The sequence below is a fragment of the Haemaphysalis longicornis genome, unplaced genomic scaffold, assembly GCF_048455015.1.
Source record: "Haemaphysalis longicornis isolate Haplotype H1 unplaced genomic scaffold, Haemaphysalis longicornis Haplotype H1 scaffold_10, whole genome shotgun sequence".
NCBI lineage: Eukaryota > Metazoa > Arthropoda > Arachnida > Ixodida > Ixodidae > Haemaphysalis > Haemaphysalis longicornis.
Genome location: NW_027526204.1, coordinates 13651090 through 13678963, shown reverse-complemented (window position 1 = coordinate 13678963; position 27874 = coordinate 13651090). Strand labels below are relative to the sequence as shown.

At 46.8% G+C, this 27874-nt stretch overlaps 1 protein-coding gene across 3 annotated transcripts; it reads right to left on the bottom strand.

Moving 5' to 3' along the window:
• Positions 1-97: 97 nt before the first annotated feature.
• On the bottom strand, positions 98-27215 carry LOC144158208 (uncharacterized). 3 transcript variants are annotated; one of them, XM_077688905.1, is made up of 5 exons: positions 26897-27215; positions 22367-22482; positions 22228-22290; positions 16708-16870; positions 98-2295 (listed from the first exon to the last, which is right to left on the bottom strand). In XM_077688905.1, the coding sequence occupies exons 2-5, from the start codon at positions 22443-22445 to the stop codon at positions 1224-1226; spliced, it is 1377 nt and encodes a 458-aa protein (XP_077545031.1). In that variant the 5' UTR covers positions 22446-22482; positions 26897-27215; the 3' UTR covers positions 98-1223. The 3 variants fall into 3 exon arrangements, with proteins under 3 accessions (XP_077545031.1, XP_077545032.1, XP_077545033.1); XM_077688906.1 differs by lacking the exon at positions 26897-27215 and adding an exon at positions 25610-26809; XM_077688907.1 differs by lacking the exons at positions 22228-22290; positions 22367-22482; positions 26897-27215 and adding an exon at positions 21332-22100.
• Positions 27216-27874: the final 659 nt, after the last annotated feature.

Genomic DNA, 27874 nt, shown 5'->3' with positions numbered 1-27874 from the left:
CACTGCAAATACACAGCCACTACCAGGCATGCACTTGTGACAAACTAATCTCACCTTTGAGGGTTCTGTTTCAGTCAGATTGTGAAAATGAATTACCTTCAACCAATGTTTCTCTTTTATTTCGAAACACCGGAGATTATTTACAGACACTTGATAGACAGGGTCTCAAACTGAAGACACTTTACGCACAAACAGGTGGTATAACAAAATATTTCTGGCAATTTCCAAGTGTGGCGCCACCCCACCAGGGCACCCTCAAGATAGCAAACACTAGACGGATTGGCAGAGTCTGTGAAGGAAGCAGACAGGGCTTGTCACAATGGTGCTTCCTAACATGAGAATCAAGCTTGGTTTTACCATAAAAGCTTCGCTTAGACAACCTAGGCAAGGCTGAGTTTTTCTTCAACTCCGAAGTTTCTGAGAAAGCTCTTTTTAGCCTTCCTTGTACATGTATGGCTGCACTTCAGGCAGATGTCAAATTTTCCTCCACTGCTCTGAGATACTGCTCACACGAGCATTCAGGCCACCATTCCACTGCAGCCGTCTGAGCAGGCTTTCAATTAAAGGTCCTTCTTGCAAATACTGTCTGGCCAAGCCCACACTAGCATGCCATACTTAGTGTAATACAAAGCGATCAAAGAGCTGCAAGTGTTCCCAAAAGACACAGCACACATCAGGCATTTTGCCCGTGCATAGCCTGTCAAGATTATCAGGAGCTATTTCGAATACAAAGTTCCTCTGAAAAGGTACTGCAAAAAGCCTTTTTTCAGTGTGAGTACTTTCGTGAGAAAGCAGGGCATCTCTACGAGAGCAGTGCTTAGAGCACGTTTCAGGCAAAGGGCTTTTCTACAGTATGCACTTTCTCACGGCCGCTCACGTGGAATTCGTGTGCAAAGCCTTTCCGGCAGACACAGCAGATAAAGGACCGTTCACCTGTGTGGGTTTGCTCCTAATAAACGAGGCTCTTTCCATCTACAAGATTCGCTTCAGATCCACCAAGTACTGTTCAACAGTATGCAGTCTCTTATATTAACTAACATCGATTTCTTTGCAGGACTTATTTTGCAGAGATAATAAATATCCTTCCCTGGTGTTAAATTGTTTGTGATAAACAAGGCTGCCTTTCCGAGTGAAGGACTTGGAACAGAACTGACAGGTGTAGGGCAGTTCACTACTGTCGAATCTCCTATTAACCAAAAAATGAGATTTATTTACCAAGCCTTTCAGGAACACAGAGCTGACAAAGGGCCTTTCGCCAGAGTGCAACTGCTCATAACAAACGCGAGTGTCTTTTCGACTGCAGGATTAAGGGCAGAATCGCAAGTGTATGACTGTTCACTAGGGTGCAGTCTCTCATGGTCAACCAAATGTGATTTCTTTACAAAGCCCTTCTTGCATACTGTGCAGATGAAGGGCCTTTCACCAGTATGCAGTCGCTCATGATAAACAAGGCTGTCTTTCACAGCGAAGGATTTAGGGCAAAACTGGCAAGTGTAGGCCAGTTCAGTACTATGCAATCTTTCATGATTAACCAAATGTGATTTCTTTACAAAGCCTTTCTGACAGACACCGCAAATAAAAGGCCTTTCACCAGTGTGTATTCGCTCATGAAAAACAAGGCTATCTTTTCGGCTGAAGGATTTGGGACAACTCTGGCAGGTGAAGGGCTGTTCAGTGTGCAGTTTCTCATGAAGAACCAAGTTGGATTTCTTTGCAAAGCCTATTTGACAGACGGTGCAGATAAAAGGCTTTTCACCAGTGTGCAAGCGCTCGTGATAAACTAGGCTGTCTTTCCGACCGAAGGATTTAGGACAGAACCGGCAAATGTATGGCTTTTCAGAACAGTGCGATCTCTCGTGATCAACCAAATGTGACTTTTTAAGAAAGCCGACTTGGCAGAAATTGCAGACAAAGGGCCGTTCACCTGTGTGTTTCCGCTCATGGTAAATGAGGTTGCCTTTCCGAGTGAAGGATTGGGGGCAGAACTGGCAAGTGTATGCCGGCTCCCCAGAGTGTGATTTCTCATGAACAACCAAGTGCGATTTGTGGGCAAACCTGCTCTCACAAAAACGGCAGCCAAAAGGCTTCTCGCCAGTGTGCATCCTCATGTGGCAGAGCATGTTGTACCTCCGACTGAAGACTTTCTGGCAAACACTGCATGCATGGGGCATCCTTCCTTGATTCACTTTTTTATGCGTGATTCTGTTAGTTTCCTCGTTGGTGCATTCCTGGCAGGATTGGCAGGCATGAGGCTCCCCTTCGATCTGCATTACCTTGTGGCCACTGGAAAGCTCCCTGAGGAGAAAGAACAAGATACAAGGCCAATTTAAATCAATGGTTTGACAGATACTCATCTGGTGGGATGGAACATTACAAATAAAGAACAGATGCCGAGCAAATAAAACACTTAAAAATGATGCATTTTGGCTTCACTACAGAACCTTAGTAAACAAACCTCTAGGATTCCATTGCCTAGATGCACAAGTGCACCTGTCAAGGCCAGCCATGGTCACTTGCGCCCAGGTGGCATGACATCAGCCCCAAAACTGTGACATTATGCTCAAGGTGCAGCAGCACACATCGCCATCAGCCAGTGCCATGGGTATGTCCGGGAGCCCTGATGTCGGCATTTTAAGGCCAGGCACTCAACGCGTCATGCTGATGCTGATGTTGAAGGGCATCCTTTATGAGCTTTTTAAAGTGTTAAATTATTAAAATTGATTTAAAATACATTATACGAAACGGTTACGGTTGAAATTTCCTTGGAGATACCTTTGTATACAAAGGAAGCCTATTACATATTTATCTAAGCTTTGAAATTTCATGTCAGTACTCCCATAAAGAAACAGACAACCAATTTCTGTCGAATATATGTTCTGTATCCCAAATGCAAGGGCATCCTTTAAAACACCTTAGCACAAAAGGGTTTTGCTGATGACGCCCTAGAATTTTTTAAATCAAAATTGTTAGCTCCACAAGCCGCACGTGTCCTCCCAAAAATAATGCTGGAAACCGTGACATACAGTAGCGCAGCAACATTCTTTTGTCTGTATGCAAAATGAAAAGTGCTATTTAAAAACTTGTCCCCAGCTAAAAAAATTGATCGCAAGCTTTCTTATTCCTTTACGTGTTTTTTTTTCATCGATAGTCTATATTGCACGATGGCGCCATCTGTTGAGATGGATGATAGGTAGAATGCTGGCTCCGTGTTGTGGAGGTCAGCAGTTCGATTTTCCCCTGGCGTGTCCCCTTTTTTTTTAAGCTGCCGTTGCCGTTTTCGGAAAGTGAAAAGGAATATTTCGGCATAAGAAACGTCCCTGACGCAGGCAGAATCCTCAAAGCGCGAGTATGCCAATGTTCAAAAATGCCGAGAAGTATTGCAGCATCACAGAAATTCAAATCGGGAACCAGACCTGAATCACGCCTTTCGATGTGACACCACCCGACAACACATCGAAAGGCGTGATTCATAACATCCCCAACTATGACACGCAAGAAGACATCGCAAAGAGTCTGATCAACTCGAAGAACCCCACGATTCTCCAGGTGAGACGAATGGGCAAGACGAGCTTGGTTATTATCGTCTTCAAAGGCACCAAAGTTCCGCACTACGTGTACTACCGCGGTGCGGAATATCGATGCTTGTTGCACAATAAGAAGGTGGAAGCCTGCAACACCTGCAGTCCTCTCGGGCATCGCACAGACATCTGCCCAAGTCCAAATGAAAGATACTGCCAGGGCTGCAGGATTAAAGACTCACCGGAAGACCACAATTGCCATAAAAATGTGCCATTTGCGGCAAAGCGCACGTCATAGGCGACAAAAATGTCACAACTGTTTCAAGCCACCGTTCTTGCCCAAGCAACGGCAATGGGAGCAACAGCAGCGCCCTAGACAAGACGACGACGAGAGAATCAGCTCTGGAATCCTCCACAGGAAAAATCACCTGAGCCAAGCTACGAGCAAGCAAGATTACACCACAGACACTGGATACTACCGAAGAGAGTGCTCTAGCTCTTTTGCCCGACTCGCTTCCCTAAAAGATGCGGAAAAGCCGAACTCCAAGCACCATCACTCTCGGTCGAAGTCAAAGACCAGGAGGGATTCAAGGCGGGCTCAATCGCGGTCCTGCTCTAGCTCCAGGCCCCAGAACAAGAGGGGTCACTCGCAGTCCTCGGAAAGGAACAAAAAAGACTGCAAATAAGGTGAGCTGGGCAGATGCGGCCTCTCATAATGCTCTTAGCAGAGACAACAAAAATCAAGGCCTTCCCCCCTAGAACAGAAACTGGTGAGGATCAGGTAAATGCTTGAGCAAGTAACCAAGGAAAACAGAATCTTAAAGGAAGAAATAGTAAGGCTGAAAGCGGATAAGCAAACTCATGCACAAACCACCGCAGCACCAATAGAAATGGAAGAAACAGAAATTGAAACTACCAGTCGCAGTTGCGATGCAGAGTAACAGGGATTTTTCACCTCCTTTCAAAAGAAAGGCGGATGAACAACCCAAAGCACATAACGACTCCGAAGAACACCAAAATTAAACAACAGAATTGACTGCATGTTTGAAGCTATGGACCGAAGGATCGAGGCTGCGAACTCTGAGCTAACTGATGCAATTAAAGATCACTTTGACAAGGTGGTAACCCGGCTTACAGCCTTAGAGGTTACCCATAGGAACTCCCGCAGAGCTGGCGTCGGGCCGATCAAATCTTCAAAACCTTACAGTAGAGCCGCTTCAACGGACATGGCCAAATTTAACAATGAAGAATCAAACTCGACCAATGGCCCAGAGTAACGAGAAATACGTGATCTGGCAATGGAACTGCCATGGGTTTCGCTGGAAGCGGCAACCTGCAGCAGTTTATGGACACCAATTTGCAAGAGGCGCCAGACGTAATAGCGCTACAGGAGACAGGGGTACAGGCGAAATTATCCGTATAAAGCTTCCAGTAAAGCCTCGGACGATAAGACGCCTGTCGCCACTTTAGTAAGACACAATTTACCGGTTATGGAACGTCGCCACCGTGGACCACGTCCTCATCGAAATTATTCCGACCAAAAAGGGAAGCGAAGGAAGCATTTTCGTTCTAAACGTATATAGTAGTCCCAGGAAAAGGCACAGGTTCGGAACCCTATTCCATAAGGCCTTAGACATAAACAAAAGACAACCACTCGTCATAGTGGCTGACTTTAACGCGCCTCACCCAGCCTGGGGGTACAGTAGGGAGGTTGCCGAAGGACGAAACTTCTGGATGAATGCACAGCTGCAGGGTGTTACTCTGGTGACCAATCCCGCTCATCCCACTAGGGAGGGTAACAGCGGATACCACGACACCACTCCCAACTTAACCTTTGTCAAAAACATGCCGGATCCTGATTGGCTAAACACTCAAGAAAATTTGGGAAGCGATGACTTTATTGTAGCCACCACTGTGAAGGCTGGTCCTTCCAAACCAAAGGGTAGCAAGATCAGTATAATGCAATGGCATTCTTTTTGTGATATCAGAAGAACAGAGAACTTGAGTAGAGAAATTGAGGCCATCGAGTCCTGGACTAAAAATGTACACAAATGCGTAGAAAAAGTTACTAAAACCATCCCCAAGGAAACCGCACTGAAAATGACTGACAGCAGGCTCCTGCACATGAGGGAAGCCAAGAATGGCCTGCAGAGACGGCTCAGTAAGCAGAAACATAATCACAGCCTGTGCACAAGAATAGCATTTTTAAAGAACGAAATTGAAGACCACGTGAATCATCTCACCTGCCAGAACTGGCACAGCAAGCACGTGCGACGGCATGGAGCTGCAGATGGGTCTCGCTAAAACTTGGCATATTCTCAGATACCTAATCGATCGCCAAGGTAGTAGAACTAGCCAGAAACACAACTCGAGTAAGATTGTTCACACTTACCAGGGAATGAAGCACAACCTACTCAAAGAAATTAAAGATAGGTACATTGGATCCCCCCAAAAAAGGCACTAAAACCATACACCGGTAAAGAAAATGCAGACCTTGACAGACCCGTTACAATATCTGAGATTCGGGCAGCTTTGGACGGTCTCCGGACAAGATTCGCTCCCTGCCCGACAGTATATCGAACAAAATTTTAAGAAATCTAGTAGATGGCGAATCTATAGAAGACTTGACGAAGTACATTAATGTATGCTGGGAAAGAGGTAGCATCCCGTGGCAATGGAAAACTGTCCAAGTGGTGATGATTCCAAAGCCTGGAATGAAATTACAATTGGAAAACTTAAGACCTATCTCACTGACGTCGTGCACCGGCAAGCTGATGGATAACGTCATCCTCAATAGACTGAACGCCTACCTGGAGGACAGAGGGCTCTTCGCTCACACCATGATAGGTTTTAGACTCCAATTGTCCACTCAGGACGTAATGCTACGCCTCAAACATCAGATCCTAGATGGAGAAGAGAGCTCGTTCCTAGACACCAAAGCAATTTTGGGATTGGACTTAACAAAGGCCTTCGATAACATTGCTCACAAGGTCGTCTTAAAAAACTTACAAAAACTGGAAGTGGGTTGTAAAACTTAGAATTATATAAATACTTTTCAATTATATAAATACTTTTTCTCCGACCGGAAAGCTCAAGTAACTATCGGAGGGGTCAGATAAGAGGACACAGAATTGGGTAGCCGGGGAACACCACAAGGATCTGTCCTGTCGCCCTTTCTTTTTAATGTCGCCATAATTGGGCTTCCTGAAATACTAGATCGGATTGAAGGCTTGAATCACATCCTCTACACCAGGGGTCTCAAACACACGGCCCGAGGGCCGCATGCGGCCCTCTCATGAGTGTCTTGGTTCATTTATTTTTGTTTTTTAAGCAAATGCGTGAGTGCGTGCCCTGCTTGTGTAGCCAAAGACACAGATGGCTAGAGACTGCTCGAAAACGCATGGATATCGTCTTTCAAGGCTTTGCCTTACCACAGTGGACACCCCTCTTTTCCGGAGGCCCCTCAATTCGCGCGCCGTTACGTCGTGTGCACACTGTTCGCAAGCAACTGCGACTTGTGAATCGAGCACTCTACAGTGCACACAGGGCTGGGCGAGAACAGGCCGCGGAGAAACTCTCCGCGGCGTTTTATGACCCTGCGAACGGGGCTGCACGCTGCTAATGAGAAGACGGCGCCTTGACCGGAGTTTTCCAGGCTTCCGCGAAAGTGCAAAGGTTTCCGGACGTTGTGTGGTGTTTGCAGATATTTGCTTTCCTGTTCGTCTTCGTGTCAAACACTCTTCGCTGCAGATGTGGCGAAAAGGGCGCAGCCACACGTCGGATTCTGGGTTCGGACTCCAAAATGCGCCCACGTGCGTTTAGGGGCGGGTCGAAGCGTTATTTATGACCTGGGAGAGAGCGACATTGAGCTTCTGAGGAAAAGACTGCACATTGCACGTCGAAACTGTGTACTTCCAGACATCAAACACCCCATATCGATACTCAAAACCAAGTGCCTATCCTCCGACTCGCAACCTGTTGACAGCACTGTGAAAGGTAGCAGCGCCCCAAGTCAATCATGATAGAGCGGACTACATAATTGTGCTCCTACGCGCCTGTCGCCATCGTAAATGTGACAGGTGTCTTTTTGACCTGTCGTTTTTTGAAAAATCTGCAAACGACGAAGGTTTCTGCTCTGGAAGTCTAACGGGCCACAATGTCGTTGTCCAAGCAGTCTGCAAAACGCAAAGTGGAAGACTAGAAGAGGTGCTTTCAGGAGCGATGGGAACTTTCTTATTTCTTCACGGAATCAAGAGACAAGGTGTTGCGCGTAGTCTGCCACCAGACTGAGGCTGTGTCGAAGGAGTACAATGTTCGACGCCACTTCATATGTCTTGCCATCACGATAAGTATGGTACTCTTACTGGTAACGTTCGCGAGCATACCATGACTCAACTGAAGGCGGCGTAGGGAAAGCAGCAAAACCTGTTCAAAAAGGCGGCCAAAGCAAGCAACGAAACGGTAAGGGGAAGCGTTGTCATTTCTAAGCTTATCAGCCCTTCACTGAAGGTCTGTTCGTAAAGCAGTGCCTGCTCAGAGTCGCTGATGCTACCTGTCCCAGCATGAAAAAGACATTCGAGAAAATAAGCCTCTCTCAAAAACAGTCGCCCAGAGAATTAACGAGATCAGTGGAGACATTGAAAAAGGTTTAATAAACCGATGCCACGAGTTCGAAGCATTCTCTATTGCAGTGGATGAAAGCACTGAGATTACTGACAGCGCACAACGTGCTATTTTTGTAAGGGGCGTCGGCAAAATCCTGAACGTCACTGAGGAACTCCTGGACTTAATCCCAGTGAAAGGCACGACCACAGGGGCAGATATCCTTTCTGTTCTCGAAAGAGTGGTCGAACACGCTGGACTACCGTGGGAAAGTTGGTTTGTTTGGCTACAAACGGTGCGCCATCAATGGTGGGATGCAAGAGCGGGTTTGCTGGTCGATTGCGAACGAAACTCGCTGCACTCGGAATCGCCAATCAATTTGCTGCGGCTCACTGCATTTTGCACCAAGAAGCGCTGTGCGGCAAGTCTCTGTAAATGAAGAGCGCCATGGAAATCGTACTCAGCGCAGTGAACTTCATCCGTTCAAGAGCTCTATACCCCCGCCAATTTGTATCTCTTTTAGAAGCGGTTGGCAGCGAATATGATGAAATTTTGTATTATACAGAGGTGTGATGGCTGAGTCGTGGAAGAGTGCTGAAACGATTTTTTGATCTCCGAGAGGAAATTGAAGCCTTCATGAAGACTAAGAAAAGGGCCATTGTTGAGCTGTCAGAAGAAACGTGGCTTCTCTCCCTTGCGTTCCTCACTGATATCACTGATCATTTGAACTGCCTCAACGTTAAACTTCAGGGAAAAAACAAACTGATCACAAGAATGCATGACTACATTCACGCCTTTCAATTCAAATTGCAGCTTTGGGAGCGACAGATGAGAATTCAGAAGTTTGATCATTTTCTAACCCTGAAGTCGCTGGAGAACGTGGAAAACAATCCTGTGATAACTTCGCTGACCTCCTCCATGGTCTCCAAAGAGAATTAGAGAGACGCTTCCAAGACATCACCAGCCTCACCGATGAATTCCGAATTTTTTCGTTGCCGTTTTCGATGCCGGTGGATGGCGCCGCGCCTGAGCTACAGATGGAACTTCTTGAGCTACAGGCTAACACCCCGTTGAAGAAGACATTTCAGGACGTGGCTGTACCAGACTTCTACAGGTTTCTTGATGATGCAATTTTCCCGGCGCTACGTAAACAGGCTGCCAGGATCATTGCCATGTTTGGAAGCACCTACTTGTGCGAACACCTGTTTTCCTTGTTAAGGGTGAACAAGGCAGCTCTCCGGTCGAGGATGACTGATGAGCACCTGCGATCGACCATGAGGATCGTTTCCGCGCAAGAAGTTCATGAGGACTTTCACTAGTCGCAGCCAAGCGTTGCCAGGCATCAAGCCAGCATGTTTAGAACAATAGCAGCTATATTGTTCTTCTCAAGGAATAGTTTTGTGACTTTCCTAAATGATACTCGCAATATTTTCTCGTCTATTACTATCAATAACGCTTTATTCTAGTAAGATACACAGATGCAACTGCCTTCAAGCCTTTTTTTGTGAGGCACCAAATGCGGTCACCATGTATTGAAGCATAATTGTGGAACAACTATTTTATATTTCAGAATCGGCGTCCCCATTTTAGTCATCCTGCAGATCGGTATCAATGTGTGTCTCAAATTCTGACGCCAATTCTATTCAGGAATGACCAAGCATATGTACATGTGGGAAATACCTACTTGTTTCTTTCAAATGCCAGCGTTATCTCGTTTCAACCTTCTTGACTATCCCGGCCCTTGCGGGACTAAAATTCATGACTGCGGCCCGCTAACTCATGTGAGTTTGGACCCCTGCTCTACACTGATGACATCACTCTCTGGGTCACAGGAGGTAGTGATGGTCGAACTCGGGATATTCTCCAGACAGCGACTGACGCAATCGAAAAATACGTGAAGTCAAGAGGTCTAGCGTGCTCTTCGCAGAAATCCGAGTTGTTACTTTACCAACTCACGATGAGAGGATGCAACCGTGCCTTGGAAGTCCCTAAAATCGAGCCTTTCGCTAGTGGTAACCTCATTTCAGTTGTTACATGTATCAGAATTCTCGGCTTGAGAATTCAGGCCCACGGACAGAATACTGAAACCATTAAAGGGACACTGAAGTGATATGTAAACATTGCGGGATTACTAGCGCAAATTGTAGTCCGGAGTCCCCAGGCCATGTTTCGACCACTCTAGGCGCGTTTACGCGATTTTATTTAGTAGAAAAACTAATTCGAAAACGCTGTCCTCCTCTCTTTACGCTCGCCCATTTTCTGTGGCGTTTTCGTGTGACGTCAGGAGGGGATGAGCTGGCAATTGGCTGCGCCACGGCTGCGCTACTGCACGGCTCCCCGGCCGACAGAGTCAGTCGGCCCAGCGTTTCGTCCGCCGGCCGCCGGCGGGTCGTCGCAATCAAGGAGGTTAAAAAAAATTGCTTGGTCGCAATTCGTTCGCTTAGTTGAAACGAAGCCAGGACACGTTTGTGAATGGAAGAATGTGCCTTTCTTTACTTGGTTTGTTTGTACACTGTATCTAGCTCCAAGTCAAGGTCGCTTCACACAAGCGCTGCACATGCGACGCGTCGCTGACTGGTACGCCAGTAGGAAAATATAAGGCCTCTTGAAGGCGGGAGAAGAGTCAGCGAAGTCAATATAGGTACTAAGCAAATAAAATCAACTGATATTTTTACCGTACAGCGTAAAACTAGGGCGCGGGAAGCACTTTTTTGCGCTGGGCGAACAAGCACAGCGGTCAGCAGCACGACTACGCATCTGCGAACGCTTTTCCGTCTGCGAAATGCAATTTCTAGACTTGAGCTACTGTGGAAACTCGGGCGACGCTTACTGCACGATCGCAGTACAACAAATAGTCACCTAAGCGGCTTGAAATGCCAAAACTAAATAAAAGTGTAAACCGGTTGTACAATATATACCCTATATTAGCAAGGCATTCGCGTCGCGCTCCGTAGCCTAGCAGTCTGGGGCGGTAGGAATTCACCGTAAGTGTTTTGCGAGTGACGAGTTCGAATCCCCGCGGGTAAGTGCTTTTTTTTTTTTTTTTTGTAAGTTAACTTTTTTGTTTTCCGCCGATGTTTTCTATATTGAGTTCACCTTTTTTTGGGGCCGCAACGTTCATGGCTACACGAACTAGTTCACAAAACGCGCGCAGGCTGGCACTGGCGCGCTAGCGAGTTCTCGTTGGCGTGCTGTTGCCATAAGCACCGACTGCTTGCAGGCAGTGGGCACAGGCCAGAATGAACAGACCCTTGGCCTGGTGCGAACACGCTTTTTACGATACAGGCATGAGGGAGGCAAGCTCCAAATATGGGGGAAAAGCGCATGACATTTGGGCGTCTGCGGGTACGCGGAGGGCGTTCATGCACTGCGTAGGTCTCGGCTAGTGAATGCTACGACTACAAGCCGTCCTGGGAGGCTTATCTTGTGCATTTTACAGCCGACAACATGGCAGAAGCGCGGTACGATGATTACTGAGATATTGAGAATGCCCATCCAACAAAGCCATTGGTTATGTTTTACAGAACCGAAACCGAAACCGAAACTTGTGTGATTGCTAACCTTGGGCATCGTCCAATCACGGCGCCCCTCCTCTCAACGTCACAGCCTTAGTTGGTGCGGCCGCCGCAAACCGCGCATGGTAGTTTTTCTTCTTTCGCGCTTTGTAAAATAATTACCGATTTGTCAACCGGATAAACGATGAAAAGTGTGCTAATTTGAGCCAGTCTACGCAGTGCAAGCAAAAACGGGAGCTTGACAAATTCACTTCAGTGTCCCTTTAAAGCTTTAGAAAAAAGTGCCCATCAAACCGCCAGACTTATTTCCAGGATAGCAAGCAGACATCACGGAATGAAGGAGGGCAATTTGATCAGGCTAGTACAAGCATCTGTCCTGAGTCGCATACCGTATGTCACACCTTTCTTGAGACTAAGGGCAGACGAAAAGGCCAAAATTAATACCATGATTAAAAAAGCATATAAACAAGCTCTCGGGATACTAGTTACCATCCCCAATGAACATTTTGAGGTGTTAGGAATTCATAATACTTTGGAGGAACTAATAGAGGCGCAGAGAGTTGACTAGCTATAGAGACTCACAAAGCGCTCCACTCGCCGTCATATTTTAATGACTCAAGGCATATGGTACGAATTTCAATTCGGCACCAAACGCGAGATTCCCCGTGAAGTATGGAAATGCATACACGTCTCTCCTATACTGAGGAATATGCATCCCGAAGACAACAAAGAAAGAAGACGAGAAAGAGCGAAAGCCTTACAAAAGAGATTCAAAAACACTGGGAACGTGATTGATTGATTGTAGGGTTTAATGCGTCGACGCACCACAGGCGATGAGGTGCGCCGTAGTGGAGGGCTCCGGATTAATTTTGACCACCTGGGGATCTTTAACACACGCCGAAATCTCGTACACACGGGCGTTTTTGCTTTTCGCCTCCATCAGAAAAGCGGCCGCCGCGGCCGGGAATCGAACCCGCGACCTCGTGCTCAGCAGCGCAATGCCTTAGCCACTGAGCCACCGCGGCAATCACCGAGAACATGATCTACGTGGATACCGCGGAATACACGGCCCGTGATGCCATCACCGTGGTACCTATTGACCGCAGCGGCTATTCCGTAACTAGCGGCACGATAATCACGTCGTTGCTGGAAACGGCAGAAGAGGCGGCCGTTGCTATGGCGATGGCTTCCATGAAAGCTAAATTCATTGTCAGCGACTCTAAAACTGCAATTCGGAATTTTGCAAAGAGACGGATCTCGTCCGAGGCACTGAGAATGCTGGTTGACTTCAAAGACCGGAGAAAGGTCCAAATCATATGGACGCCGGCACACTCTTCTCTTCCCGGTAACAAAAACACTCACGCCGCGGCTCGAGGTTTGGCTAACTGAGCCCATCATGTCAAGTAAACATCTGACCACTTCTCGCATGTTGGGATGGGGAGGGACCGCATGGTCTCGTACAGAAACATCATTAATCATTACAGATTGGAACGGGTTAAATATCACCCTGCTCAATGTACTCTCAACAAATGGCAGTCTGTAGCATGGCGCCTCTTACCGACAAATACATTCCCCAATCCGGTCATGTACAGTCATTGTTACCCTGGGCTCTACACGAGCGAATGTAAGCTATCCACAGGCAGGGAAGACCTACGCCATATTATTTGGGAATGTCCCCAGAAACAGAATCTTTTAGGTGCTTTGTTACTAATTAAGACCACGGAGCAGTGGGAGACCGTTCCACACAGCTCCGACAAGGATGTACAGATCCCGGCTGCCAAAGACGCCGCCGGAGCCCAAGGTCTTTGGCCGCCGTCTGAGGGGGGTGAAGAGGCTCCGCCTCCTCAGCTTCGAAACCATGTTGGACAAATAAATGTTCTCTCTCTCTCTCTCTCTCTCTCAAAGCCCCTTCAGTGGGTCTGTTTACTGACCGCTGCCGTTGATTCCGGGCATGGAGGTTCCAACAGCCCAATGTAAAAGCAAATAAGGACTCTGGCCACACAGAGAACCCACCAGCGCCGGGCGGCATCTTTAAAATTTTTGAAAGAATCTTTTTACAATTTAAACTTATACAAATAGAGTTGAAAAGTTTTGAATAAGTGATTGAGCATTTCAGCAGCTTCAGTGGCTGCAAGGTTTGCAGGTCATGTGAGCGGGAAAAATTGTAGCGCCAAGTTTCTACACTACAAACCACCACCCTTCAGAGTTCGGAAAGTTTAGCGCCAAATTGAAATTATTTCTTCCAATTTGTACATAAATTGCCTGTGGTTACTTGACTATATAAAACGCTGGCTGTCATATGAGCTAGAGAACATGCACGAAACAAAGATCAGTTGTCTGTCTTTTTAAAACGAGATGGCAATAGACATCATAGGTAAACTGTGCACGCATTTTTTATACTGGTGGCAGTACCTCACCAGGGGGTTCTTCCCGATGCAGAGTACAGGGCAGGTATTGATGACTGGCTTTGCCTGGGCACTGCCATACCAAGGTGGTGTGAACCGCTTTATTGGCTCAGGGTTTGTAAGGGTCCCAATGGCGAAAATTCAAGGGCTCCATCTAATGTTTTATCTGGGATTATCTATAATAGAACTTTTTCAACACAGCAAAGGTTGTTAATCGCACAATACCTACAAAATTTTTATTGCGCAACACAGAATTGGGTGCTCATCAGTGCATGAAAGCTCTAGCAGCTTTTTTCTCCCAGTGCGAGAGGCCAAAACTGAATTCGTTTCTACTCATGCTGGTCCTGTGCCTTCTCCATCTCGTCTCGTGCGTTAAAAATGATGCGTAACGAACTGGCCCAAACTTCCCTCTTGTTGCAATTCTAATGCACTACGGTGCTCTGAAGGACGTCTGAACATTTTTATTCAGAATACCCTATCTAATATAAAATTGCATTCATTACAGAATGCCACCCAGTAAATTACAAAATAAATAGCGGCTAAGTAGGAAGCCCAGGTGCTTTAAAAACTATTTAATGGGATATTCTTCACAAAGAGGATTTACAGAGAAAGGTAGTTGGCAGCTAAAACACATTTTTACTTGGTCGCACTTGAGTCACCATGGCTGCGCCACTGAGGCTCGATGAAGAGCACACTCACCATGTGTGCACTTTCATCCAGCAGCCGTGCAAATACAAAGCAGTGCACATGAAAAAACCTGCCCTCTGTTTGTACTCCCCAATTTCCTTTACAAGTCTGATGTGTTTTTGTGATTTATCTGTTGATGGCAGACACACCCACAATATTTTCTGCAAACCAGTAGTCGAAAGAGTGGCAGGGAGTTAGGTAAAGAGGCAACACAAGTATTCTCACGAACGGCATGGGACATGCGTGCGTGGTCCCCCAGTTATCTTGGGAGTGGCAGTGAAAGGGTCAAGGGGAAATGCCTGGCCGATAAGTGCCGAGAAATCTTTGCTTGTCCCAGGAAAATGGTGTGTCCAAGCCCGTATTGCTGGCAGTTGCACCCATCCTGTAGGCATTGTGCACAATGAACAGTACCCAGGTGCCGAAATCCATACACTGCACCTGATAGCTTTTCCGCAGGTGCTCCTGCAAATCTCTGAAAAACTCAAGTTCGTCCATACAAACTTGCAGGACCTTCAACAGCGATAACCACTCCAGTGTGTTCAATAGTTTTTCCTTAATGTCATCTGCTGTTGCGTGGCCTGTAAAAATGGGCGTGAAGTATCCCATTGCGACTCTATCATGCATCCTAGTTGCAGAAGTGAATATCTGTTTACTTCTGATATGAGTCATTGTTATGGAATTCACCAAAACAGAAAGGCTTAGCACTCGCGTTCCTCTATCTCCTGTAGCATGGATCAAAAATATGACCCAAGAGCATGGCATGCCAAGCAAGCACACTTCTCTCCACCAGAAAAAGCCTTAGCAGCTTTGCTATCTTTGTTCATTTTTTTGATGAGGTCATTTCTGTGCAATGATTTATAGGAGTAGTGAGATGTTACCACCCTTAAGGTCCACAAAATTTCTGCATCCATCACCAACTCATGCACCTTGCATGCGAAGTTCAAGTCCAATGACTGTGACGAAACTGTATAGATGGATTAGGCCCTCATGCGTGGTACTGCATAACTGTTTCAGATGCTAGCACCTGCTTTCTTCCCACTGCCATTGTGCTTCGCCCTCTGCTGGTGGCTTTTCAGCCCAGGCTCAGCAACTGGCCAAATATCAAACGTTTTTCTACATAATCAGCATTCAGCACGATTCGCGCTTGCTGGGTCTGGCAAAACACAGTCTTTGTACAAGTCCTCGCTGGCCAAAGCTGCTGAAAAGTGCACTGCCCTGACATCGCGAACTTCAACTATGTCTGCGTCCAACATTCGCTGCGTAAAAGCAAACAAGAAAAGAGCAAATGAAGCGTGGTGATCAAGCAATATACAGGCTTTTGCAGGCTACTTTAGAAGGAAAACACACAAGAGTAAACAGAAGCAGGATTTCACTGGATTTCCCATGATGTGGATTTGATTGACAAGTTCCCGCTCTTAAAATTTTTTGGACACAGCCACTGATTATCACTGCAAAAATCATAGACTTTCAGCACTGCTAAAATATTTCCAGTCTTTCAAGGCTTTGAAATGGAGACTTTTAGATTCAAGAGCTTTCAAAGCTTTCAAATAAAACGTGCAAACCTTGCAGCTCTCAACCTTTCCACCATAGGTGAAAGCCAATGAGTATAGAGTAAAATGGAAAGTAGGGCCTCTTTATGAGACAAAAAATATAATGTAAGCAGGACGGAAAAATCTCTGATTCTTTATTTGTCAGCAAACAAAGCTTCAGTGGCTTTCAAACTAAGACCGAGAGAGGCACGAATACTGTTACCTTTCAGTTAAAAAAACCCAGGTCATTCAGCCTTTACTGTCCCTTCAATACAGGGTGCCACTGTCATGTGCATTTTTGGTGGTACAGAAACGCTCCTGACTAGACTTACTGCATCCCCTTCCCTGCACTAGACTCATGTAACAGAGAGAAATGGCCCCTGGGTGACGTGTTCCATCCATGTAAATGTCGCACAACCAACTGCACTACGAGCATCACAAATTGACTCACCTCACATCTCTAGAATGTGGACAGCAGGAGCAGGTGGGACGACCTGTGTGTTGGTCGGCTGGGGCCTCCTCCTCCACTGCCATCTTGGCCCATTCTGTCTTGGCGGGGGGTATTCCACGTCCTCCAAAAGGCGCCCAGGACTGGGAAATGTCCCCGTCGGTTCCTGAAAACAGTTAAAGGGTCATAAAGACTGTGCAAAGGCTAACCTCAAATGGTTACTTGCAAGAGACTCAGGGCAGTACACGGCACCACAAAAGGTTGTACAGTTGGCAAGCACCAATTTGCACACCAACTTGGAACAGGCTAGGCAGAGCTACAGGACAAGGTGTGTGCAGATAGCAGTTCAATTTTTTCCTCATATGCAATCAAATAATACGTCGCTTGGTATCAACCTCAATCAGGGTTTCAGTAGTCAAAACGTTTGAAGCACTGGGAATTAATAAATCATGAAAGTGAGGCTGTTTTTTCCTCTTGCACGTATTGGCGATGCGTTCCCAACCAAAGGCAGGTTTATATTTCCCTTTTTCCTTCTTTCAAGCCACTGGCCCAGCACCTCCCACAATGGGACTAGTCAGTAAACCTGTGCTAAACATCAAAATCAACAGCCCTAATCAACATTTAGATAGGGTCGAGCACCAAATAAAATTGCTTCAAATACCAGCCACATCAGAAAAAGAACTCAAAGGTCTATCCTTCCTTTTTATCTCTAATTCCTTTTGTTGACACTCTTTCTGCTTTCAATACCTCTAGAGATTTATGCTTATCTTTGCCACCAGCTCGCTCCCACATTGCGAAGGTCGCACCCACCGATGATTAAAAGGGGGATGCAGAAGGCAATAACAGGTGTGACAGGACGATGTTGTTTTCTGCAGAACACGCACTGTGCCCAACAGGAGCACAAGCACTGCCGCTTACAACGACCCACAGCTACTCAGGGGATGTCTGCTTGCTCAGCATACAGAATCAGAATCAGAAATGTTTTTTTATATTCCTCGGAGGAAAAACGGACCTCAGACAAAAAGCTGCTCACTGAGCAGCTTGATGAGGCCTGAGGCCCTACACACAAGGCGCCTGCACCCGAACAGCAACGCAGTATTAAGTCGTGAAAAAAAAACAGGAAAGGAAATATCAAAGAGAAAATGAAAAATGATTGTTCACAAAAAGGGTGTGATCACCAAAAAAGTAATAAAATACATACGCAGAAACATAAACATAGCAATACAGTACACTCACACAATGCACGACAAACAAAGCATTACAACTGCATTTTGAAGCAAGAGATGAAAGTTTTATGAACACTATAACAGTTGCATTGCTTATATGTGAGAACATTTGAATTCTCTAGCATTTGAGCTAATGCCATGCAAAAACTAACATTACGGTTACGTGTTAAACTCCTTGAACATGCACAAAGCAGACAACACAGAAAGGCCACGCTCGAGCCGGCTCAAGCCGGCCACGCTCGACCTGCTCAAGCCGGCCATGGGAAGGCTGACAGCTGGTGCGAGAGTGCCACAGGTGGCACCCAATGCTGCCACACCTGCATCGACACCTGTGCCCAGGCGGAGTGCGAGACTACGGAGACCGCCAGACCGTTACTCGCCGGGGGGACAGGTGTTGCTTCGTGTTTGTGTAGGACAAACTAACTTGGGGGTGAGGGGTGTAACAAGTGTGTGGCGCCCCCCATCCCTGATATTCGTTGGCCGCTAAGTTCAGTGGCCCCACCTGGCTCGGTGGGCAACATTGTGTGTGGCCGGGCAATAAACACCGCCGAGCACGGCTGCTCGGGGGTCAGTCACCGTCACCACCAGCACGCTGCATGTCGTCTCTCGGCTGGAGGGTACCCCTACCCTCCCAGGTTCGCGAAAGCGGGTGTAAATCGTGACAAAAAGAAAATGGAAAGGACGGTTGACAGGTAAAACACGGATGCCATTGTTTCAGTTTAGGTGAAGCCACGTTTTGATACAGTCAAACCCTGCAATAACGAAAATGTCAGGGAAAGCCAAAAAATTCGCTTTTGTGAGAATTTTGTTGCTGCGAGAAATAAACAAAAATCGCCCAAAAACCCGATATTTATTTCTGGAAGATGGTTATATATTACTTTGCAAGCCTAACCTTGCTGCAACTTCATACCGGAGCTCTCACACTAAAAGAAGAGGTTCATTGCTAGTAGTCGGCATACGTGCCTAACAATGGCCTAATTGTGTCGACTGCATCCAAAACATGCCGCGGGTTTGCCTTCTCTGCCCATTTTCTCTTCGGTCTTCGGCACGAAGCATGCAAGCAAAGTGCAACTTCTGTTGACGACCTTTGCCAAACAGTGGCACCTCGATGCTCCAATGCTGTTCATAAAACCAAGTGAGCACCACTTTGCTGAAGTCCAAAAAGGCTGCTTGCTCTGCGCACATCGCTTTTCAGAATGGTAGAGAGTGAGCTGTAGGCAGTTCCAAACTCATCGGCACTATCCACTTTCCCTCCGATTGGGCCACTGACCTGGACAGTGATGGGTTATCTTGTAGCGATAAAAACTTCCACTCCTGGACTGGCGGAGGCATATAATCGACAGCAAATGTGCCAACCGCCGCACACATGCAACGAGCGCTTGCCTGCTGCTCCGTGGAAGAGCGGTAGCCAGCTAGCCTTGCCCAAGCCATGCCGCGAGTCACCATGGTGGGTCTGCCAAGCTGCCTTGATGGCTGCCTGCTGCACGGTCTTTTTAACAGCAGAGCTGTTTAGGCGGACACAAATCCGTCCATCGTACCCAAAAACCCCAGAGCTTCAAGAAAAAAATCTGGTTAGGGAGGTCCTGGGAATCGAAACCGGGGACCTTTACGCCATGAAACTGGCAACCTAACCACTGGGCCACCCCAAAGGCCCCAGGAATACGGGTTACCGGCGGTGGAGAACAACAACATGTGCAGCCAATTGGGGAAAAAAAACGCTTCCCTTGCGTCACAAAACCGATGTCTATCCGATTGGGCTACCATAGCATTCCGAGTGCACAGCATTTCCTTTGGGTTCGCTGCACAGGCGTTGGCTTTGGACTTGGCCGCGGGTCCTAGCGCGTGCTAATGCGGTCCACTTTGGGAGAGATGTGAAAGCCTGTGGATGAAAAGATCTGAGCCTGCCAGGCAAGAAGACCTTTCAGCGGCAAGTTCAGAAATAAATGTGAGGCGATGACATATGGAGCAGAAACTGGGAGCATCACTAAACAACTTCAAAACAAAATTAGGACGGCTCGATGGGCCATGGAACGAATAATGATTGGAGTAACAGTTAAGAGAAAAGACATGAGCCTCCTGGATCAGAGAACAAACTAGGGTAGAAGATATCATAGTTCAAACAAAGAAAACGAAATGGCCACGTAATTAGGCGAAATGACAATCAGTGGACTACTAGCAGGGTGGCAAAGTGGATACCAAGAGACAGGTCTAGAAAAAGAGGAAGGCCAATTACTCGATGCAGGTACGAAATAAGGAAATTCAGAGGCAAAGATTAAACTCGAGTGGCGCGGCACAAAAGTGGTTTGAGGTTGATGGGTGAGGCCTTCATCCTGCAGCGGACCTAGTAGGCTGCTGCTCATAATGACAATGCAACACCCCAATCTCCAACAAAGGGAGAGCGGCAGCCACCTCTGCTGTTTCTCCAGCCTTGCGCCCCTAGTGCAAGCTGGGCCAATTTTTTTTTTGTAAACAAATATGGCGGTGGCCATGAAAGCACGCTGTGGCAGACGCTTACAGAATTGTAATACAAAAAAATGCATTTGAGCACTTCTTGAAAATTTTGTCGGTAATATGCCGACCAGACTTGCAATGAATTTCGTTAATGCGGCATCGCTGACAGAAAAAAATTGCGCCCACCTCTCCGCGAGGGGAACTCTGTGTAGATGCGACGCATCGTGGGGTTCACTTGGTGTTTCCGTTGGATTGATTCTGAAATCGCGTGAAACGTGTCGAGAACGCGTATGATTATTATGTTTTATTGGCCAATCTCTCTAAGTGGTATGCTTGGGGCTTCGCTGTCGCAACGACCTTTACTCCATCATTGTTGCTGCAAGTGAAGTGCCCCATCATGCGTTGTATCAGTAGCTTCTTGACGTAGTTTGAATGAGTCAAGGATATAAGGCGCGTTCGTAGCATTTCATTCTGTCTCGGTTTTGTGGCGCAGCGGGAAGAGCACCATGTACCTCGCGTTCCGCCCACAGGGTCGTGGTATCGAAACCAGCGCCGCTAACTATTATTTTTTTTATAGTGTAGGGGGAGGGGTGTGGACGAGAGAGGGGCATCGGAGAGGAGAGGGCGTGAGCGGCGGAGAGCGCAGCTCGCGCAGCGAGGAGAATGGGGGAGGGGCGGACGACAACAACGCCAACGCTGCATGGACAAGGCGAGTGAATGAGATGCAGTCGCATCTAATATCTCATTGCCAAGAGATATGAAGTAAATGCACTTCTATGAACACTCGCCGGGGATCCAAAAGTATTCAGTTGCCGCGGGCATTTCGTAGTCATAGGATTTCATTATCATGGGGTTTGACTATACAGCCGCATCCGCCTAACGTGAAAAAAAAAATCTATTGTAACTGGCACATTGAGGAACGACAGCATTGAAAATGTCTCTTGGCGTACCTGCATGTGGTCCCCTGGCTGGAAGCGCAGCAGGGGTACAGTTTACTATAAGATGGAGGTGTGACATGCAAGCAGCAAACCAATAGAGAGCACAGAATTATTTTTTTTTGCAAAAACAAAATAGTACGATGCGTTGACTGCAACAGAAGTTTCACAGCAAACTTCTGTTGAAACTAGCACCATCTACAATATTTTTTAAGCAATGAATTTAAAACCCCAGAGCTATTTAAAATGTTTCATGAAGCATAATGCAATAAAATTGATAAATAAGACTACTTACAGCAATAAATGCACGTACACAGTAACAGACAAAACTTGTGAACTTCACTGGTGAGCATCACCCCTGCTCCTCATACAAGATCCTCATTAACAATTTTCATCGCAAAATGGACATCTCCTATCGGCCCCGAATGACGCACCTCTGTTATGGTGCACTACAGTGGGGCTGTACCAGCTGCTGGTGACAGGTTGTGCATTGAAATACAGTTCGGAGCTGCTACTCGAAAATTCCTGCGGGGACTACTGCTTTGTGCACCAAATGCAAAACAATTCTCATGGGGTGTATCAAGTTTTCACAGTTGCTTTTCATTTGCTAGTAAATTCGTCAACATTTGCTCGAGTTTGTGATGAAAATAAATGTACAGTTTAGTTCCCATTGCAATGTTCATGACTGTTACCGCTTACATTTTTCGCAACTATTCAAATAATTCATTTTGTATTTGCTGCAACAGCAAAGGACTCTATTTGTCCATGGCTCTACAAAACACAATGGTCTCGGTTTTCTGTTAGTACAGGTGCAGGGTTTAAGATCCACACATCGGGGTCAACCAGATCTAAAACATTTCGACAGCTGGCAAGTTCACTAGTGTACTAAGGAAGGTGCCAAATCTTCAAACCTGGCCATTCATCTTCTGTCTGGCATCCTGCACTGCTGAGGAACCCATCGGAGCACTGAGTACCTGCAGAGAAACATGCCAGCCCCAGTGAGCCACCGATGTACACAGAGCGGTTGCAGAGGTGAACTAGGACAAATACCTATCTCAGCGGTCGGCACAACGGCTTGGATGCCTTTCCAGCAAAACGCGCGGGCATCACCGGCTACATCCGCAGGCATAGCCCTGGTGTGGCTGTGGGGGGTTTAGAAGTCGTCACTGAAGAAAGGAAACACAAAAAGTTAACAACAAATACTGTGTCGAGACCTGCAACCAAGAGATGACATCAGACGACATATCAGTAGGCAATATTCGCAATGGATAATTGCAGCGAAACACTAGTCACACCATACCATTATGCAGCAAAGGAAAGGACTCACAGCACAAGAATTGCGGGGGATGCAGATAGCTAATATGCCAAGCAAAAGATGTCTGACTTACAAGGGCAGGATTTTCTTAATGCACTGCCCTGGGTTACTTGCAATGGAACCCAAAATGAAAATTAAAGCTATGTCCGACGGAACTTTAACTTAAAGCCGGGAGTTACATCCGACGTAACCCAAGAAAATAACTAAGGGTTTCTGACAAATGAAAAAATTATCAATGCGTAAATGTGGGCTAGTTGGTTCGAACTGTGAACCATGGTTAAGTAGCGCGGTAAGGACGGGACAAAAGTAGAGACCACACAGGACTAGCGCTAGTCCTGTGTGGTCTCTACTTTTGTCCCGTCCTTACCGCGCTACTTAACCATGAAAAAATTAGTTACATCCAATGAAACTTTACCCAAATGTTTTCAGATATGTCTGACGTAATACCCAGTAAAAGAATGTCACGTCCGACAGCACCCACTATGGCAATTATGTTCAACGTAAGCTGGGTCACGTAAAGTTACATCTGATGGAACCAAAGTACATACATGCCCTTGTACTCTACGCAGCCTTATTGCGGCAGTTCATTTTATGATATGTGACATCGATCAAAAAACAACACTTGTCGCTGCATTACATCCGACCCGGTGAAGCATTGGTAAATTATGGATGAAACCGCGACCTGGAGCATTCTTCCACTTTGGTCAAGCAGAATGCAGCATGTTACTCTCACGTGGACTGCTGAAGTGACGTGGGTTTGGATACCGTCACATGCTATTTTTATTTATACAGACACTATTGAAATTCTGTTACATGAGAGTATACACACTTCTCCGATACCTGACGTGACAAACACAAAAAAACGGGAGTTAACACAAAAAAAAACCTTTTGCCACTTGCGCTAGGCCAGTTTGTTATGTAGCACGTGCCGAGAACAAAGTTGACATGGCTCAGGGAAAAGAGAACTTTAATAGCTCGCAAATTCGTTTGAAGGAGTTTCGGAAACACGCTTATTAAAGGGGCTATGCAGACAAGATATAAGTTTGTTTAATTGGAAAGATTTGGTGTTTTATAGTGCCACCGCGCTTGTCCAGCAGCAAATGATGCTTTATTCAATGATCAATGTATGTTAAACTTTTGATTATCTCACCAAATCCTGCGTTTCATGATGCCTTCTATGATGTAACAAGGACAGGTCTTCAAGCGAACGTTAGTGCGCTGTTTAGTCTGCAGCGGACAGCTGGAACAGCTTGTTTACCGCCAGTCCTCTTAGATGGTGCTACCATACTGCACAGGACCACTGTCCGGTTTTTCTTTGTTTCTTGCCGTATTTGCACCTGGCTTGTTTTTGTTACTGTAGGTAGTAATCGTTTCGTCTTCGGGGTATGCTCAACAAGAAGGGTCACATAAGACAATGTCACTTACGCCAATCGGCCGGTGTCGTGTGAGACAACCCCAAAGTGCCGGACTGCAGTGCAGCTATAACATGCAGTGTACGCAGTACCCACAGCAGTACGCATCGGTACTTTTATGTTTACATGTACTTTCCTAACTTCCACTATTTACCCCACCATTCTTACTGCTATAAAAAGAATGTGCCTTAAGTGTAAGTGCAAATAGCTGGTTCGAGAAGCTTATAAGCGCCGGCTAGTTTGCGTTTGCTTTTGCCGGCCTCAGCCAATCGCAGAGCTGGCACATATGACATCAGAGGTTCTGTTGCGGGAAATGAGCTAGTGGGTTGCATGGCCATTTACTTTTCTCCTAATCAAGAACCCTAATTGGGCGAGGTTTTTATGTTCGAAGTGGTGGCAGTATGATCTAACGAGGCAATATTTCGAATGAACCAAACTTGTGCTTTGTCTGCATGGCCCCTTCAAGGTTGAGGTTTGGGTGAGTTTGTTTACCATCATACAGACTGAGTCATGAAACATATTTGTGTATGAAATTTGGTGCGGCTTGCAGCACCTGTCGCCTTTCACCGCTTGAGCGATGTCAAGTTCGTCATCAGCAAAAGCTACGCTACTAACTGGCATAGTGCAGGCATCAAGGAGTTCTATTTCGTTCATTCCAGACCTTTTCTTTCCTTTTGTGTGTTGCATATAAGAAGAAGTGCACGTGAATTCATATAATATAATTTCAATAGTGCTTGATTAAATAATAACTGTAATACGAACCAACTCGCCCAGCAACACGTCTTACTGAAATAAATCCTATTCTCGGTGACAACTTAAGAACGGCACCGGAAGTTGCCGCTGTGCCTTATCACCGTAGCCGGATGTTTCTCTGCAAGGCGCAAGTAGGGCATTACTGGGGATATTTTGAACATGGCGTGAGCCGTTCCCGTGATTTTTTGGACTTAATATGCTTATAAACAACTCCAGTGACGACAAACAAACTGCGTGAGACAAGGCAGACGATATCACGCATTCATAGCAAACCCCTTTCAAAACGCGCGCGCACTGACGTCACGGGTTCGGCGCTTTGGTGGAGTGATACACTACATGAGGTGGTGCCGTTCTTGAGTTGAAACCGAGTATAGCATGTGATAGGATTCGAACCCACACTGCTGCAGCAGCCCACGGCAACCAACACCTCCTAAAAGAAACTATGCCTGGAACGTCGCTCTTTTTCCCATAGAGAGCTCCCTGCCGCGTGTTGTGACCAGGCGTAGTGCGAGAGCGCTTGCCTCTGTACTGCCTGGTCACAAGACACTATCGGCGTATTCAATGGCGTAGCTGGGAGCAGTGGCTGGCCTGCGCACTGTCCTCTGGGGCAAAGTGTAAATTTCAGGGCCTCTGACGCCGTGCTGAAACCTAGCGCAGCTATGCAGCAAAATATTGCACGAAACCAAACTGACCAGTGGCAAAAAAAAAAAAAAACATGACGTGACTCTCATGATGTAGTCATCCAGGCACATAAGCACAGCATACCCTTTTTTCTGGTAGATTTTGTGCATGCCCTTGAGGGAGTACGCTTACGCTTTCACGTGGTGCCTTGAGGCGTACTGTCGAGTTGTGGAAAGGAAGTCACCAATTCACCGAACGCAGTTGCCACTGGCATGCTCGCAGACACATTTGCTGTTGCCATGTTTTCGTGTTGTGGAAGGCCTAGAACTAGTCTGCCGGGTACAGTGGCCCTGTCATGCTCGCAGACACACTGGCCGCTGTCGTGCTCTTGATGTTTTGCACAAGGGTCCACGCCGGTTTGCCAAACACACTAGGCACTGCACTGGGCTTGAGTAACCGCTTCGTGAAGTCTTTCTTGAAGTCAGTGGTAAGAAAGTGCAGGCTACACACAACAGAGTGCTCCTTGATTGTGGTGCTGGGAAAGGCATCTCCTAATACTGCTTGCAGCCACTTCTCACGCAAAGAGATATCGGCTGGCACTTCGTGAAATGACACCCCAGGTGGCTTCCGTAAGCATATCAAAGAGCAGCCTGGTGCACAACAGCACCGCATTACTGCTCAAATGAAATGGAACACTGGCTCCGCAATAACCGACGCCGAAAAACATCACGCAAACCAACGCAAAGCTGGAGCGCTAGGCAGACGAAATTACCGCCATTCGTGTGAAGCTTTGCTTCCCGTAAAAATTAGTTTCAATAAAGTGGACTTTATTTCATTTAGCAACTTGTTATCTCACAATAGCGATAAAGAAACCACTTCAGTGTCGTCGTCTGCATCTGGCAGCTGTGACATCACGCGATCGGCAACGTGTCGTCTGCTCGCGACAAGCCGCTTGGACCGCCAGAGGCGCTCGCCTCCGTACCACAGGGGGAGAGAAAAATCCGAGGGTAGGGCAGCGAGTTCGCGGATCACATTCCAGGCATAACTTTTCTAAGAGGCGTTGGCGCAACACACGATCAAAGCGGCTCGACCAAAGCTGAATGCTCGCGATTGGAGTGCTGCACCGGGTCGGACATAACGCAGAAACTGTGTTGTTGCTGCGTTACGTATCGCAAAATGGACCTTTGCATTACTGTTGCGTAGATTACATAGCGTAATTTTTTTTTTACTTCACTTGTAGTTTGTCCGGTCATTCGCAACTAATTTTCATTTCGGGTTCCGTCAGACGTGACTCCACGCAACGCGTTTGCCTATAAATGCAGTAGCTGCGTTTTAATACTGCAAGAAGGCGAACCCAGTACAGCGGCTAGACAGCCATTAACGCGACCTAACCACTAGCATTGCTTTCGAGACGATATTACTCGAAATAAAGTTTATTAACTCTATCTCTCTCGGTGCAGCGAAGGCAGGATGCGTTACCTTTTCAAAGGGGAGTCCGACCAGCACGACTGTTGAAGGCGCTCGGAAAGCCAACGACGAAATGTTCTCACTAAACGACGACTGCACACTGCACATTTGACACAGTCCGGGAACGCTTAGCCAAGCGTTTAGAACCGTCGGCGTCGACCACTTTTTCATCAGTAGCGCTTCGCAGTTGAACGCATGAATCGCCTACGTTTGTGCACGCTTGTTCTTACATTTCGGCAGATCAAAGCTTTTACACAAACACAAGCTCTGCGAAACGACCTAAGCAACCAACGAAAACGTCAACATCACAAAAACAACAAAAACAGCGAAGGTGTCTCAATGTTTGTTGACTGTCCAAAAAAAGTACGCCAAAGTTGAGAATAAAACGATATAAGTTCTTTCTAGGCAGCGTCTCCTGCCACGCGCGTGGCAGCAGCCACGCCCCCCTGGCAACGGCTGCTGCCACGCGTGACGTCATAATGACGTCATAACATTAATAATTGTCATTATTTTGTGTAGTGTAGTCCGAAATACACATTTTTTTTTTATTTGCAGTACAAAATAACGCACCATTGAACTGCTAAAACTTTTCTAAACAAACAATTTTTGTTCTTGCGGGAGCAGCCGGCGATGCTGCTGCTGCTGCCAGCTGCCGTATCGCGCACATGGAGTCGCGTATCCGAAAGCGTGACGAAGCTCCGATTTTCTCGGGCCGACAACGTAGATAAACCGGAGTTCATATTGTTAGAAGCACTATCTGAAAACGTGAGAAAGTTGCTTGTGATTATGTATTGCGTGGGGACCCAGCCAGCCTTTCCAGACCGCAGCAAAATAGCCGCTCTCGAGTAATGTTGACCTGTGACCGCTTGGTTATGCTTGGTGTACGCCGATGGTACCTGCGTACAGTTTCAGCGTACGTGAGACGACATCGCACAGCCGACTGGCCTCGTTCGAACAAGCTACGTTCCACACAAGAAAAGACACCGTCCG

Coding starts and splice junctions, on each gene's coding strand:
- LOC144158208 (XM_077688905.1), bottom strand. CDS start 22,445: ATGCCTGCGGATGTAGCCGGTGATGCCCGCGCGTTTTGCTGGAAAGGC. Junction 22,291..22,366: donor TGTGCCGACCGCTGAGATAG/GTATTTGTCCTA, acceptor GTTTCTCTGCAG/GTACTCAGTGCTCCGATGGG. Junction 16,871..22,227: donor GACAGAAGATGAATGGCCAG/GTTTGAAGATTT, acceptor AACTGTTTTCAG/GAACCGACGGGGACATTTCC.